General features: G+C 43.5%; 1 protein-coding gene across 3 annotated transcripts in view; it reads right to left on the reverse strand.

The window, feature by feature from the left end:
* LOC135377560 (triple functional domain protein-like) overlaps positions 1-16,255 on the reverse strand; it is an 83,008-nt gene that overhangs the window by 46,051 nt on the left and 20,702 nt on the right. For all 3 annotated transcript variants that reach the window (XR_010418126.1, XM_064610076.1, XM_064610077.1), the window contains exons 25-37: positions 16,057-16,239; positions 13,824-13,939; positions 13,378-13,554; positions 13,003-13,072; positions 12,736-12,825; positions 12,520-12,657; positions 11,691-11,768; positions 11,399-11,581; positions 11,205-11,318; positions 9,070-9,215; positions 8,753-8,852; positions 1,818-1,866; positions 1,648-1,744 (exon numbers count right to left, since the gene is read on the reverse strand). Coding sequence is in view for 2 of the 3 variants with exons in the window: in XM_064610076.1 (XP_064466146.1) it covers positions 1,648-1,744; positions 1,818-1,866; positions 8,753-8,852; positions 9,070-9,215; positions 11,205-11,318; positions 11,399-11,581; positions 11,691-11,768; positions 12,520-12,657; positions 12,736-12,825; positions 13,003-13,072; positions 13,378-13,554; positions 13,824-13,939; positions 16,057-16,239 (1,541 nt within the window). In the remaining variant the exon portion in view is untranslated. The remainder of the gene's footprint in view (positions 1-1,647; positions 1,745-1,817; positions 1,867-8,752; positions 8,853-9,069; positions 9,216-11,204; positions 11,319-11,398; positions 11,582-11,690; positions 11,769-12,519; positions 12,658-12,735; positions 12,826-13,002; positions 13,073-13,377; positions 13,555-13,823; positions 13,940-16,056; positions 16,240-16,255) is intronic.

Here is a 16,255-nt window from a genome sequence, read left to right on the forward strand (position 1 = left end):
AAATGCCCATGTCGGATTAAGCCAAAGACGTTAGCAATCGTAATTGTGAGCATCGAACGATGTGCCAGATTATTTATTTAGAGTACTTCTGGCATTAAAAATGTCATAGAAGGAGTGGCATGCAAAGTAGCAGGTAATACACTGAACAGTGAGACTACATAGTTGTAGTTGCAATTTGATTAGTAAAGCTATAGAAATTCGCGCACATCTAACAAAATTCAACACAAAACACTTTGAACAAGGTCAATAAAAGATGCTAGTGAGCTACAATCAACAGCTTGCTGTGGCAAACAATTCCAGATGGGGATCGTAAGAGGAAAAAACGAGTTCTTTAAACAATTAGAATGAAAACGATAAGGCTCAATGTATTTAGTGTGTTTGTTTCGAGAGCTTCCTCTATATATTATACCGTCGTGTAATAAAGAAATAAAAAGCATACAGCGGCGAGAAAGCAGGAGACAACAGTGGAAATTTAGGCGAGTCGCACCCAGTGCTATAGCTCAAAAACGCGGGACAGCAAGCCGCGGCGAACACCCACGTTTAAAAGCACGCATATAAATGGAGACATCGTAATACGCTGCCACACATGTGCACAAAACCTTGTTTCGCGATTACAATCATGCCTGTATAATTTTACAGCTCCGAGAGAAAAAAAGGCTGCCTAACCCCACCTTCGGCAGTGATCTCCTCTCTGTGAGAATGGGAGCGCAAAGTGTCGAAGATAACGGATGATACGATAAACAAATACAATCACGCTCGTGAGACTCGTCAGTTTTGTCACCGTCTCTTAGGTTTGAGGCTAAATTATTCGTGTTTCGCCGTTATAACCAACGAGATGGAATATCCAAACGTGATACTACATGCCCATCTAGTTTTCCGAAAACAAAACAAAAAGCCGCGCCGCAGACGAGCATTAAGGCACTTAACGACCCCCTGATAACGTAGGCGACGTCACCTCTTGTCGCCAATCTTGCTGCTAAGTCAACAAGGTAGGCGTTTATTGTCTCCCCTGGTTTCGTGTTGGCCGACTTGTACAAAATCTGGGCTAACAACTGCAAGCTGAAGGGAGACTTCATCGAGTAGTACACCTCGCTGGTATCAAGGGGGTCAGAATCAGTACGTGCAAACAAAAGCGGCTCGGCAATGACAACAGAGCGAAACAAATGCTCGAACTGTAGCCGTTCTCAAGACATCCGCCTTAAAGAAGAAAAACTATACGAAGAGGGTGCGGGGCCACGCACCGTTTATATTGGCGCCATTAATAAAACAGCGTGAAAATATGCGATGCCAAAAGAGAGATAAAAAGAAAAGGTTACGCGGTGTTGCTCCGCAATGTCACAACTAATTCAGATAAGCCCACTTTCGGCATGAAAGCATTCGAGGAACTGCCACTGAGATCCACGTATCCATGAGCGTATGCACTTCGCGTACAACTGTTTCTTGGAGCACGATGCGGCAAAGTAAAGACGGAACGGACTTCGTGGCTCGCACGTAATAAGCAATGTACACCTGTGGTGCGTAATGGAGATGCCCACGGCGCCGTGAGTAGGAATAACACAACAGCGTCAGAGCACCGTGGTAACTGAGTATTTCAGAGTAAAAAAAAAGATGATGATGAAGAAGGACGATCTTCAAAGCAGCACTTACCGAAAGGTGCCCCGCCGTTTGTTTCCCGGAGACGGAAGCGGTGGGATAGCTGGCGAGTTGCTCGGGCTAAGATCCACCCCCGGCGCCACCAAGTCCGCTGGTCCGACGACACCAAGCACAATTTCAGCTAATGCGCTAATGCGAAACAACTCCTTGTCCATGTTACTTACCGAACGGCTCTCCCTGGCTGCTAGGTGTATGGTCATCGGGATCTGTCCCCTGCAAAACATTAGCACGTTGAATGGGCGAAAGAGACGAGCTACATCAAGAGAGCGTAACAAGGTCCAAGTGTGCACCACACTACGAGAAAGGGAGGACCGTCAAACGACGACATCTCAAAATAGCCCTGGCAGCTGGGAAGACCGCGCGACCTTTGTCACCTGTCAGGCGCGGTCGTGTCCTGCACTGACGCAGCTCCTACCTGGGGACTGCGGCGCAAGTACTGACCGACGTCCGGGCTTGGAGGGATGGCCTCATTCGGACTATAAGACAGGCTACGGAACCATCCGACTCTTCGCATGGCGCTCACTGCATGCCGTCCGGAAGCGAGGCTGGGGACTCCAAAATACTCCGCGACGCCAGCGTCCTCGCGACGCGGCGCGCCGGTAGACCCGTTCAGAGAAGGGCTCACGCCGAAGGAGCACCGTGTCCCGCGGCGCGTCGGAGTACTCACGGTCGTGTTCCTCGCGGGTGTCTCGCTGGTGCGCTTCGCTGTGTCAGCGCGTCCACGACGTGTTGTACTGCACATATAATGCTCCGCCGAAAGGATTCTTAATCTCCGTGCGGGGTCCATAGTATCCGAAGTGCGTTCGCAAATAGTTCTGGCCAATCACGCGTAATGGCCATCAGCCACTGTTCCACACGCAGGGTTTCGCCATCGCGGAGGATACAAAATGTTCGCGAACAAATGACACACGATCTGCTCGAAACGATGAAAGCTACATGCCGTATATTCTGTGTGTTTCGTAACGTCGTGTAACCTTACTCTTCTCACTTTAAAACACAAAGCATTCCGCTCTGCGCGAAGACCGTCAAGATGACCAACGTGCTCCTTATCAAATAGTACATTTCCTTTCTGGCTGCACAATCATCTCATACACGAAGATGACGCTGGAAGATATGCAGCGGTGATCGCAACCTGAAATGTAGAGAGGCTAGCGTATTTCGTCTTACTCTACGTTTTATGGAGAACAGTTTTTCGTAATAACGTTGAAATTTTACCCCGCGCCATTATCTTCCTTCTTGTAGGGAACTTCGGTGGGGGAATGCGGCTCCACACTGAATTCTATGTGCTGCTTTGCAATAGTGCACAGTAGTGGTACTCAATAGATAAAGATAGATGTAATAAATAAATAAGTAAATAAATAAATAAGTAGCACTGGCAGGCTCGAAAACTCACAGGGAACACAGAAATTATATGTTTGTTTGTTTTTTCGATGGAAGTTTTCCCACACTGCTGAATTTGGCGAAAATCAATGAAGAACAAGCCCACATTAAAAAAAAAAAAAAAAAAAACTTATACAGTACGACCTTGTTACCACTATTTCAACCGCATATTTCGCAAAGGCGCTCAACGTATTTCTCAGGAAATTCTGCGTAGTCAAGCTCATGAGAACAGTTTACAGCATTGCGGACAATCATTATTTTCGGAAGAGGCTCTGTAGGAGTTGTCCAACTTTCGTAAAGGGCCTTTCGCTGCTCTTCTATACCACTCTGCACAGTGCAAGACATGAGAACAGTGTGGACGGCGACGTATATCGACGATGCGGATGTCAGTGCGTGGGAAACCACAGTCCTCTCGGGAGCAGGTAAGCGGGAGCAGGTAAGCGGGAACAGGTAAGCAGGAGCAGCACCGCAGCGTCCCAGTACAACCGTTACTCAGAACCGAACACAGTTCGCGAAATAAGTGCGTAAATGGTATCGTTACCCAATTTCGACGACATCGTAGCGAAGCTCGCTCTTGCCTTCGCGCGAATTTCTAACGTTGTGGCTCGGGTTCCGCGCGGTGATAAGAATGTCGCTCCGGGCGGAACTCGCAGGCGGAAACCCAACACCGGAAAAAGTCACGTTGATTGCACCTTGTGAATTTAGATGCGTAGTTCAACAAATATTGTGATCTACGGAGATCCATACGATCAAAGGTGCGACGAGGAGAGTGCAACTTAGGGACTCGCGGGGCAGCCTGAAGAGAGCGTCGTCTGCGTTTCGGACTGATTCTACGAATTCATTTTCGGCAAGCATCATTTTTTTTTTTTTCGTGTTAGCGCCGCGAAGCAACTGATGCTATGAGCGACGTATAGACGTGGACAGATTGAGAGAGGGCAGGAAGGAGTGGGGGAGAGGTGGGAGGGGGGATAGTATGCGTCGTGGGCTGACTTTAGGGGGAACTGTGCCTGCATTCGTCTGTCTTTCACTTTTCCTTTCCCAAGCTTCTTGCTAATATCGGCAGCATGGTTGCAAGGCAAAGTTACCTGAAAGATTGCGCGCCTCAATGCGACGTTTTTCGCAATTTTCTTCCCGGTATTACGAAAACAATCGGGAACGTATTTTACAATGCAGTGGCACATCCGACGTGCGCTTTCAGTTTCTGTCAAAAAGCGGGAGGTTGACTTGGCAAATTTCGGAAATCAATTGATGAAATTCAATTTCTCGCGAATTAAATTTGATAAAAGTGCTCAGAAGTCATGGCAAAATCTCCCCCGAGATCAATAGCACTGACCCCCATAGTGTTCAGACAAGTAGATTTTCCACCACAATTTTTTGTTCTCAAGTTAAGTGAAACACCCTGTATGAATTCACTGATGGGAAGTACTTGAAGTACCAAGTACTCAAGTACTACTTTAAGTACATTTCAATTCGTGTACTTTGTACTGTACTTTTCTTTGGTACTTTCTTGTCAAGTACACAAGTTCGACAAAAGCAAAATGGTGCTGACAAGCTGGTGCATGACTACGAAATAAACCTGAGACAAGGAGTACAGACAAAAAATGAGTTTGTACTACTTGTCTCGGGTTTATTTCCCAGAAGTACTCAAGTACCCAATTGGCGATACAAGTGCAAAACTTGGTCACAAAATCATCTCTGAGTTCATATTAATGAATCAGCTGTAAACTATTCATGTTTTCTAACTAGCACTTGGCAAAAATGCTAGCTGAAAGCTTTCTAAAGATAACAGTCGAAACATAATTACCTCACATTTTATCACTACCAAGTGTTGAAACGTGCAGTGATACAATCTAAATTTCTAATGTACTTGATGAGTGCTTTAAAGTACTTTGCAAAGGACTTTGTATTTTACTTGAAGTACATTTGTGGTATGGTACTTTGTACTGTACTTGAAGTACAACAGGTGCTAGGTACTTGGTACTTTACTTCAAGTACTTCACTTTATGAATTGGTGGCTTTACGTCGCGAGATAACTGCGATCATGAACGACGCCACAGCGATAGTGGCAAAATAAAATTGTGGGCGTTATGCGTGACAACTGCGAATAACAATGAGCCTTTCATTTGAGGACAATATAAACCAGGCCTTATCAGTTTTTGGATCAAAAGTATCGCATATTGAAAACTAATGTTAACACGTAGTGACAGAAACGCCGAGGAGACACACACAAGACTCACACAGGAATCACCAGTTACTACACAAAGGTTGTGCATGCATGCTATTTCCGGTTGAAATCAATCCCAGAATCCCGTCCCGAGATCCCGGGATTAGACGAGAAAAACCCTGAAATCCCGGGACTGTAAAAGTAGCCCAGGATTCCCAACCCTAGTCTCGTCGTCTTTAAGGCCTACAAAAAATTCATCTAAACTTCTGCGATAGGTACTCTGAAATATCTTTCAAGTGCTCCTACTGTTCACTTGGCAGTCGTTAAACTGACAAAAGCGCTCACAGTGCCTCACCATTTACAACAGATGCCTTACATGCGGTCAAATTAACACTGCAAGAGCATGACCGTGACCTTTAGCCACTCTTTTCAATGCTGCCAGCCCCTGTGCATAAAACCTAAAGCGTAATAGAACGACACAGCTCTGGATTGAAGAATGGTCTACGAAATTGCACCCCGAAGGTAACGTGACAAGGACCAGACCAGTAGCTTGTCCAGAAGCCATTCATGGTTCCGGGTGCAAAAAAGTGGGAGGGGGGTCAAAGCTGGCATATCAAAGCCCCCTTATACAGGGTGTCCCAGAAAACGTGTCATTGAATTATAATAAAAAAACTACGGCACCTAGTATCATGCGGTCAACAGCATTTGTTCCTATTAGGTTTTTGACACCTCCTAATGTGAATGTCATGTACTCCAAGTTTAATTATGTAAATATTTGCGAACTGAACTCGGAAATATGCCAAGTAAAGGTCACTTTTTTACCACACCAATATGAAGAGCGTGCCAAATTCACTGAAATTCATGATAATTGACAGTGATATTCACGAGCTATCCCATCAGAAAAAATTGCCGAAAATCATGCTTTTCGGGGCACCGCACCATAACGCGCGATGACTTCTTGAGCGCAATCGCTCTCAGTGCGACGAAAGGAGGTTCCGAAGCTAGCCCACAGAGTGATAGTAGAAAAAGTAACAGTTCCTAAAATTAGGAGAGGGAAAGCATTATCCCAGCGAAAGTCGGAAGTGATAAGCCGTGCCTGTTTTATCTTTTTCTGCGATGTCAGGGAGGGCTGGGTTTCCAACCTCCTTTGGTCGGACTGACAAAGATTGCGCTGAAAAATTCATCGTGCGGTATTCTGTGCGACCTCCGTACAGCATGATGTTCAGCTATTTTTTCCGATGGGATAGCTCCTGAATATTCCTGTCAATTATCATTAATTTGACCAAATTAGACACGCTCTTCACATTGGTGGGGTAAAAAAGTGACCTTTACTAGGCAAATTTCCGACTTAAGCTCGCAAAAATTTACATAATTAAACTTACGTTACACGACATTCACATGAGGAGGTGGCAAAAACCTTGTAAGAACAAATGCCATTGACCGCATGACCCTAGGTGGTGTAGTTTTTGTATTATAATTCAATGACACGTTTTCTGGGACACCCTGTATATAACATAATAATTATCTCCAAAAGTGTGCCATAGTAAGACAGTAACATTTCATATGTTAGTGTAATTAATTTTGTTTCAGCAACAACTTGAAAGAATTATATATATATATGTACGCTTTGAAGAGCTGTGCTGCAATTTTACTTCTCTATTTTTTTTTTAAGAAATCGACCTCATACGTACAAGAAAATAATGTTCGAGTCAACTTTCAACGTTCTTTCTGGTTGTCTTCCTGCATGATTATTATACCAGAAAAATTAAAGAATACATGGCTGGTGGTTCTAGGTGATACCAGAAACTAGAGAGAAAGGAGTAACACCTGCGAAATGTCCAGTGCCAATCTATGATGCGCTTGGCAAAAAAGAATAGAGTTTACCGGGGTAACATACTTCCCGTACTTCCCATATGTGCTTCTGCTATCTTATTACACGAAGGTCTGCTACTCATGTCTAGCATCTCATCGAAGGTTGGCTGTAGACATATTCTTTGTAAGGTGCCCAATTTAGAAGGAATATCACTATAGAGCAGCGTTTCCCAAACTTTTGGCGGTGACGGACCCCCGAAAGCGATGAGAACCAATTCACGCCCCCCCACACACAGACATACAAATATACCGGTATACGCGCTGTGTACACTGCATTGCAGACTGCGTTTAATATGCGCGACAGGGTATACCAAGGAGCGAAATTAATGTCAACTCTCAAGATTGATAATACCAAACAGAGGTATTATCTGTAGTGCCACCATCGCTGCAAGAGCTCCGCAGGCTGCCAAATATAAAATGCGTTAAACACAGGAACACTCTCAGTCAGTTCGAACTCGAAGCAAAACGATATGACTCACTGAATTTTACATGCTAGCCAGTGCATAACCAGCAGCCTCGTCAGCTGCTGCGCGCTTTCGATACAGCGTCAGAAACGATTCCGGACGGGTTTCTTCTTCTTGTTTATATGTGTATGACTCGGACAAACGTGCATTGCAGGACTTTTCTATCAGAAATTAGAAGCTAGCCGTTGAAGCATGCTTGTAGCAATTTTGGAAGTTCTGGGTGTTTGGAAATCGGGCAGCATGTACGAGCGGGTGTTTGTGGACAGGAGAATCCTCACTGAAATGTGAGAGATGGTCGCGGACCCCCACGGACACTCTCGCGGACCCCCAGGGGTCCGCGGACCACACTTTGGGAGACACTGCTATAGAGCAATCCGAGAAAAAGACCTTGACACTGACATTCGTCATGCCTGACTGTTCACCAGTTGTTGCTTGCTTGCTGTCTTTTTTGTACAGTGTCTGCAATAGCATGAACCAGCAAGGTTCTGAACTTCAACTGTGCCAAGATTTGCCACTGCAGAAGGTACGTAATTGGACATACGGTACGAGCAGCAACTTTTACAAGAACAACTTATGGACAGAAACGACATAGAACCAGAACCTGAGTCTTTGCGTTGGTTCTGTCCGTAAGTTGTTCAAGTCAAGGAAATGTCACCGGTATCATGTTCAAACCAGCTTGCTTGCTACATTCTCCTTCAGAAACTTTCCAGCTGCTCCACAGCAATTCATAAGACATTCTATCAAAATTCACACATTACACATACTTTAGAATACCAGAAAACAATGAAAGTGGCACAGTTTGTTAAATCATTCTCTCTCTCTCTCTCTCTCAAGGAAAGAAAACATTTAACAGATTAATACTCCTTAGGGCCATTCCAGGGGGGAGGGGGGGGGGAGCAAGATGGGGGCTATGCACGTAATGTTTAGTTATATTCAATTTGATTTCGTTGCACAATTCAGTTTAAGTACTGTTTGAACCACAACAGGTATTTCCACAAGTTCAGCAATTGCTCAATATATATATAATATAATAATATATATATAACTATAATATATATAACTACAAACATCTAATACCAGTCTAATTCGAAGGCTATCTTCCAACAATTGCTATTTACAGCAGGTTAGACTTTTCCCTGCTGGCTAAAAGTCGCATTTTATGACTTTCAGGTAACCACTAAAATTTTCTGTCACAAAGAGAAAGGATGCATATTTTTACCTTTTCGCTGTCTGTCGTGTTGCTCGACCCAAACGACGCCACTGACACACGCTCCTGAAGGTCAGTCAGACCTTCATCTTGCGATGAGTCCTCAAAGTCCCTGTAGCAATGTTACAATTTGCTACAACAACCTGAATCTGTACATTGCATTTTGAACATACTTTCTGTATGCCCGAGGAGGAAATATGAAAATTTGAAGTAACAGCTTTGAAACACATCATCCAAATGCAAAATACACAGCTTTCAGAAATGTCCCATATTCTTTTACTGGATGGCAAATCACTCTTCCTCACATACCAATTACAAATTACCCATACCTGCTAGAACGGTTACTGAACAACTTGGATGACAGCTTGCTGCTTTTGTTGAGGTTCAAGGTTGACAATGCTGAGTTAAAGTACGTCTCCTGAATCATCTGACGTAATTTCTTCACCCATGTCTGCTTTGCTTCCAGAGAAGATGCCTGGTGTTCAAGATAAAAAGGACAAAGTTGAGCACATTAGGAACCACCTTACTGCCAGTAGAATCTTGATCATATCGTTTTTGTATGACACATACTGTAAAAGTAGAAATTTTTGCGAGGATTTAATTTTCGCAAGCAAACTTTTTTCGCGAAATATAGGTAACGGGGATGAAAAAAGTACGGATGTTGGAATTTGCGACGATATGAGCTTCACAAAGAGAAATCGATATTTATTTGCTTACTTGACGATATTTATTCACCACCTTTAACGATATGCTGACACACGAAGGTAGTCAATTTTACATTACTGCAATGGGAAGCTGGCCATTTTTGTGGATGTGCGTAAGAACAAGCCAATGCATGAGGGTGATCCAAATAAAAACCACAAATGAATTTGTATTAACTGTATATTACATGTGGGTAAAATTGCCTGTGTATTTTTCAACATAATCACCCCCGATGTTAATGCACTTGCGTCAACGGTGCACTGAAGCATGAATAGCCTGTGGAAAAAGGTCTTTCGGATGCGTGTGCAACCAATCTTGCACCGCATTCTCAACTTCACCATCGTCTTGAAAGTTTGTTCCATCAAGGTTCTCTTTGGGAGCTAAAAAAAATTTTAAAAATCTGAAGGTGCTAGGTTGTTGGAATAAGCAGGGTGTGGAAGATATTCAATTCAAAGACTGTCCTATGAGTGAAGCGAGTGGTGTTGTGCTGAAGTAAAAAACACTGTTGGTTAACAACCCACTGCATTTCCAGTGAATTGTAGGTTTCAGGGGAGGACATAGGAGCTCACAATAGGTTTCTGCGGTAACTGTGCTGCCTTTCCCCAGGTACTGCCCAAATAGGGGGGCCCTGATGATCCCAGAACAAATAAGCATCACCTTTCCAGGCAACGGTTATGATGGAAATTTTTTTTTAGTTTTGGTGACGTGGAGTGCCACCATTCTTTGCCTGACCACTTTGTCTCCGGCTGGTAATGGTCGACCCAGCACTCATCCCCAGTCACAATACGAGAAAAAAACACTCTCTCTTTTCGTCTCGTAATGCTGCGTCAACTCTTGGCATCTGCTCGCTGTTCTCACAGTTTGGGTGTCAGCTGATGGGCAACCCGTCTTACGCACATCTTCCGATATTTGAACTGCTCATGGATAGAGCCTGAAGTTTTCGGGAATTTTTTTTCCCCCAATTCAGGGGGTAAAAATCGGGGAAATCAACATGTGCTCTAAATTCATGCGAATTCGGGTGGAAAAACTCCCAGTATGCTAAATTTATGGAGAAATCGGGCTCTGTTACTCACACGAACTGTACTGGTTTGGTACAAACGGTGATGTAACTGCATCTACTGCCAAACAAGTAAGTTAGTGCATTTCTACGGATGTCCCAGTGAGGGAAATTTGCCGGGTAAAAATCGGGTTTTACCCTAAAGAAGGAACCTTCAATTTGGGGTGCAAATTTGGGGAAGAAACGGGTTAAACCCTAAAACTTCAGGCTCTACTCATGGACCCCGTGGTAGGCCGAGCCTACACTAATCTGAAGCATGTCGGCCATTCCTGCATCAGTGATGCGCCAGTTTGCACTAATAACTTGATAACTTGAGTAATAACTCGATGCACTAGGCCTGGTCGTTGCCCTTGTCTTGTGCACGTTTACAAACTATCAGCAGACATCTTTAATGGTTTTGTCACACTTGCTTTGGGGCGGGGTGGCCAGATCTACTAGCACCGCCACATTTCACGAGAACATCGTTATTTCCCTACCATGCCACTCTGCCATGCCTTCAATATTTATTCACACATTTGCAGTTTTCACTTGAATAACCCTCATATAAACCATGTGTGTCATTTTACAATCCTTATACGACTGTTCAGCAGTTTTGCTGCTGCACAAAAATTCAAGAAAGCATGTTCAATGACAAAATGACCGTATACCCTTGAAAAGCATCTTAGAGGAACTTCAAGTTTATTCTATACTTTTTTTAGAACTTACCTTCAGGATTATCTTGTTCTCTGAGGTTGGACCATGTTCAGTCCACACTGCAGTCCACACGGCGAACTTGCATTCATCGCCTTCTATGTGCTCAGTAATGCCTATTTCCGATGTCTAAATGTGTGAAAGGAAGAGAACGGTACAAGGAGTGCAAAACAACAATTGTACAACCTGTACTGCAGCGGGGAACTCACCATTAATTTTTGTTTGTAGATATATTTCACTTTGCCGTTAGAGTCCTTTGTTTCTTTACTGAAAAGTAGGTAGAGCTCAAACAGGAAAAGGTGGCGTTCTCGGCCTTTACGAATGATCGCCCGCGAGTCAAACACTTGGAACGAGTCTTGCAGCACCACCTCTCCTAGTTGGTCTAGTGACACCTAGGAAGTTATATTTGATGCACAGTTTAGTCAGAGAGCAGGACATTATAAAGGTTTTATCAACGTCAGGACATTTAGTCAGAACAACTGAGAGCACCAAAACACTCACATCACATCCATCAAGTAAGCTTAGATGCATGGCATCATTGGCTTTCTTTGGAACACTCAGCATGACTTCAAGTCCATCCTAGAGGTTAAAAAGAAAAAGGAAATGAGAGCACAGGAAAGGAAAAATGTTTGCATAAAGGTAACAAAATTTGCATAGAACAACCAAGTGCCATAACTGCCAGCGATGACATCAGCATCGAGGCACGGGTGGTTGCATGGAACACGCAGTACAGGTTCCTTCTGTTCTACGCCGCTTGACTGAGCATAGGGAATAAATAGAGCTTGAAGTTTTAGGGCTTAACCCATTTCTTCCCCAAATTTGCACCCCAAATTGAGGGTTGCCTCTTTAATTGCCCTCACTGAAACGTCTGTAGGAATATGCACTAGGTTGTTCGGCAGCAAACACAGTTACATCACCGTTTGTACCAAACCAGTACAGTTCGTTTGAGTGATAGAGCCCGATTTCTCTCCGAATTTTAGCATACTGGAAGTTTTTCCACCCAAATTCTCATTAATTTATAGCACATGTCGTTTTCCCCGATTTTTACCCTCCCCAAATTGGTAAAAAAATATTTCCTGAAAACTTCAGGCTCTAGGAATAAACTGTTTGCTGCGGATCGTCTGGTTTCCGTTCCTTATAGCTCTGTAACACTACAAACATAAGCTGGTCCCTATATGCCCTGCTTTTAGACCTTGTTCGAGACAAGAAAGAAGACAAGAAAGGAAATGTTCTAGCTCAATCAATGAGAACCAAGAACACACAAATTCCATGTTGTATACAGCTTTAGACAAGTGCTTTAAAATGCATGTTAGCAACATATATGGCTCACCCGAATTTCCCCCTGCACACCATCCTCACAACAGGCCAGCAGGTCTTTCAGCAGTAGCTGGTACTTGGTGATCCGCTGGACTGGCTTGATAAGATACGCTGGAATGGGGTGCGGAACCCCATGTTTGTGTTGAATTTTCTGCAATGCAGGATATATCTATGCTGGAGAGCCTTCCCAACTTACAAAAACTAAAACCAGCAGGACATCTGCACAAACCTCAAAAAATGTCCCAGCATGTTGCATCAACACAGCATTTGACTCTGGTTTGTTTTTGCAGTACTTCACATAGATCTCGAATTTCTGAGCCTGAAAGCAATTGCATCTGTTAGTGTACATTTATAAAGCTACATTTTCTAGATCTGATAAAGCCTGAAGCTACATGACAAGTACCAGAAAGAACTTCAACATTTACCTACGTTGTTTGTGACAGACAATATAACAGAAATAAAGTATAGCCATAAGACTAGGACTGTAAGTGCTCACCCATGTCACAAAGCAGTGGCCAACGTCTTCCGGCATTGTCTCATACTTTTCAAGCTCCTTGAGGAAAATACTGTGAAGAAGTTCGCAAGTTGTTAACAAACTGTACGGTGACGGACTGTTGGCACCACAGTACCATAACATAATAACATTATTGGAAATGACTACTGTATATGGCATTTCTCACAGACAAAGTAAAATGAAAAAGCATTACCACTTGTATATGCTTCAATACCATCATAATTAACCGGGATGTGTGTGCAGCATAGTATAATAAACATATGCAAGGCAACCCTATCATTTGCGTATCATGACATCACGTGTAAACAGCAGATATTTGCACACACTATGAAGGTTTCCAAAGTTCAAGACAGTTACCTGTTATGAAATTCATATATTTCCTCAATGTTGCCAAAGAGAATATATTCCTTCCCAATAATACCAGGAGGAGGATCATTGTCGGGGTTCTTCAGTCCTGCCAAGTATTTTTCGATGCAGGCCTCAAGGTCTTTGACATATGTACGTTCTGTCTGCAGCAGCTCAGCCATTATGAACCTGGAGGAATTGTTAGGGGAATGTTACCAAGCTTCACAATTTCATGAGACATGGTCACTGCTAATGAAAGAGCTATAGAGCTGAATTGTGTGAACAGATGCCCCTTTAAAGCCATGAGGACCATGCTGTAGTGGCACTTACAAATTCATGGAAGACAATGCTACACACAATTGTGCTTTAAAGGGATACACAAACTGACATAAGACTGGGCATTCTAAGTAAGACTGAATATTTCAATTTGCAATGAGTCGTCATACAGAAAAACATACTCTTTTCTCCGTGCAGATTTACGCTTCTCCTCGTTCAGCTCCTTCACAGCGGACTCTTTGACCTTGCTCTCCAAGTTTGGATCACTGTTGCGATCTAAAGAAAGCTCCTTGGTTTCCTGCACAGATATCCATCATTATGTTTGATCAGCATGGATTTCCTATTTTTCACTGTTTGCAACTGGAGGTATGGACATCTTAGTTTGTCAATGATATAAATATCTCTTTTTGCAGATGAGACAAATTTAGTAATTTTTGACAACTTAGCGGGTTAACAATTTATCATGGGACACAAATTACCCAACAAAAAAATTTCTGTCACACATTCCAGAGCCTTATCACTTCTCATAATGATGAGACATGCAGAATGATCAGATCTGAGAAACATGCCAACCTTTTTCTGTTTGTGAGTTAAGAAATGTACATGGCTATGTCCTAATTTTTTAATAATGCCCTGCAACTTGAATATATTTATACTAGTTAGAAAATATTAAGTAGTATTATTTGTGTCGTGATGTCGTGCTATGTGTATACAGGTCTTGTCACACTTTCTATGCTGTGTGGGACGTCTTATCAATGTTTTGCCATGACGCAGAGAAGCGCAGGATGCATTAGGCAAGTGAGTTGCTCATTCCCCAGGAGGGGGGGGGAGTGAAAGGTTGAAAGCGGTGAGCATCTTTGAAAAAAAAAAAAAGTAGTGATGGCTGAAAGCAAAGCTGGAGACAGGTGTTTTGGAACTATGTGAGTGATTAAACTTGCTATGTGTGCTCCTTGCTTTGTGGCTGGAGTAAAGGACAGGTTGGGCAGTGAATCCCAGTGGGATTTGGGTGGGAAATCCCGTAGCTGTTACACATGTATGTCTGGTCATCGTAGTCTCGTCATGTGTCCCTGTTATCGCTCGTATGTGCACGACAAGTTCCACCCACTGTGATAGGGTCGGTCTGTAACCCTGTATAAACAGAGTGTGCTTCATGAATAAATGATTCCCAGTCGTGACAGCATCCAGGCTGATTGTGTAGTATGTGCCTTTTTATACAACTGCTGGCTCCTCAGTGGCTTAGCAGTAGCTCCAAAGATTGTTCCAAAATTATTTTTGATTCTTACAAACATGATATTAATGCTGAGCATAGAAGATGCATGTGAGCTGGTGTAATGAACTTGTAGACAACGTTTCCTTGAGTATGAGGAGACGACAAGAGTATTAACAATGCCTCAGGAAAACGGCATTAAGGAACTGATGTTGCCTTAATTAAGGCATAACGCATCAACATTAAGTTGATTCGTGCGCTTGGCCCTTAGGGCAACTGCAACCACTGCAGCATCTTCTGTAACGCACATCTGAAGCACAAATAGTAGAAAGCGCGTGTGGACTACTTTGGAAATAAAAGTGACCTTAAGAGAGCAAATTTTTCCGCCATTTTCTTTATCCTTAAAGGGACACTAAACAGCTCAACGAACATTGTCCAGTTATTATGCTCTATGAAAAAATGTGGCTCATGATATCAAAATATGAAATTCATTTACTTCTAGGGAGCGTCTTTACCACGAAACAATGCCATTCAAAGAGGATAATCCCCGTGCGCCTCTCCTTCATCCTTTGAACGGGGACACGTCACCAGGTTCTAACGTATATCGACACTGCATTCCAGGCGCTGGAGATAGACGAGATTTCAATCTCTCAGCCAATGACGGGCCCCACTGAGACAAGCGGCAGCTCGCGAAGGAACCGGTTGCGGGAGCATCTCGGTGACCTCGCGGAGCAATACAACACTGAAGACATAGTGCGCACATGAAATGCAGCATCGCGGGCTTTTGGTACCGTTTCATCTGGCTAACTTGGGATTGACAAGTGGCAAGACGTTTAGAATTCACCTAACTTCCCGATATTATAACAAAATCAATGTATAAGCGTCCAGCATTTTGAATGGTTCATGGTACGCGACATCAAAATGACATGTGACTATTGTCGCCTGGGCATCGCAAGGCGGGGCATGAGCACGAAAGAGTGCAGCGAATATTCGGTCGGTTTGGAGCCATTATTTAGTTTTTTTGCGACAGCAATTTTGGGAAAACGTTCACCGTCAGCAACGTATCACAACCCATTAAAAAAAGTACACATTGTACACCTATTTATTGCCCCTTTAATGATATGAATCCTCGGATAATTCAACCAAACTTCATCTGCTTATCAGGGTTAAACTCACAGTGGTCTACTGCATAAGGAGCATAAAAGTACCTCTGACTGCAGCCCAAGCTTGTGTTCTAGCTGAGTCTTGTACTTGTCCATTCTAGAGCTGAAGTCCTTGTAACCTTTGTCTACAGCTGCTACCCAACACTTAATGGTGCTAGCATGTGCATGGCCTCGTTCCACCAAGCTGTCTGCCAACGACAGGAGCAGGCGTACCTTTTCCCGGGTTTCCTAATTTGACACATTT

This window comes from Ornithodoros turicata, chromosome 1, assembly GCF_037126465.1.
Source record: "Ornithodoros turicata isolate Travis chromosome 1, ASM3712646v1, whole genome shotgun sequence".
Taxonomy (NCBI): domain Eukaryota; kingdom Metazoa; phylum Arthropoda; class Arachnida; order Ixodida; family Argasidae; genus Ornithodoros; species Ornithodoros turicata.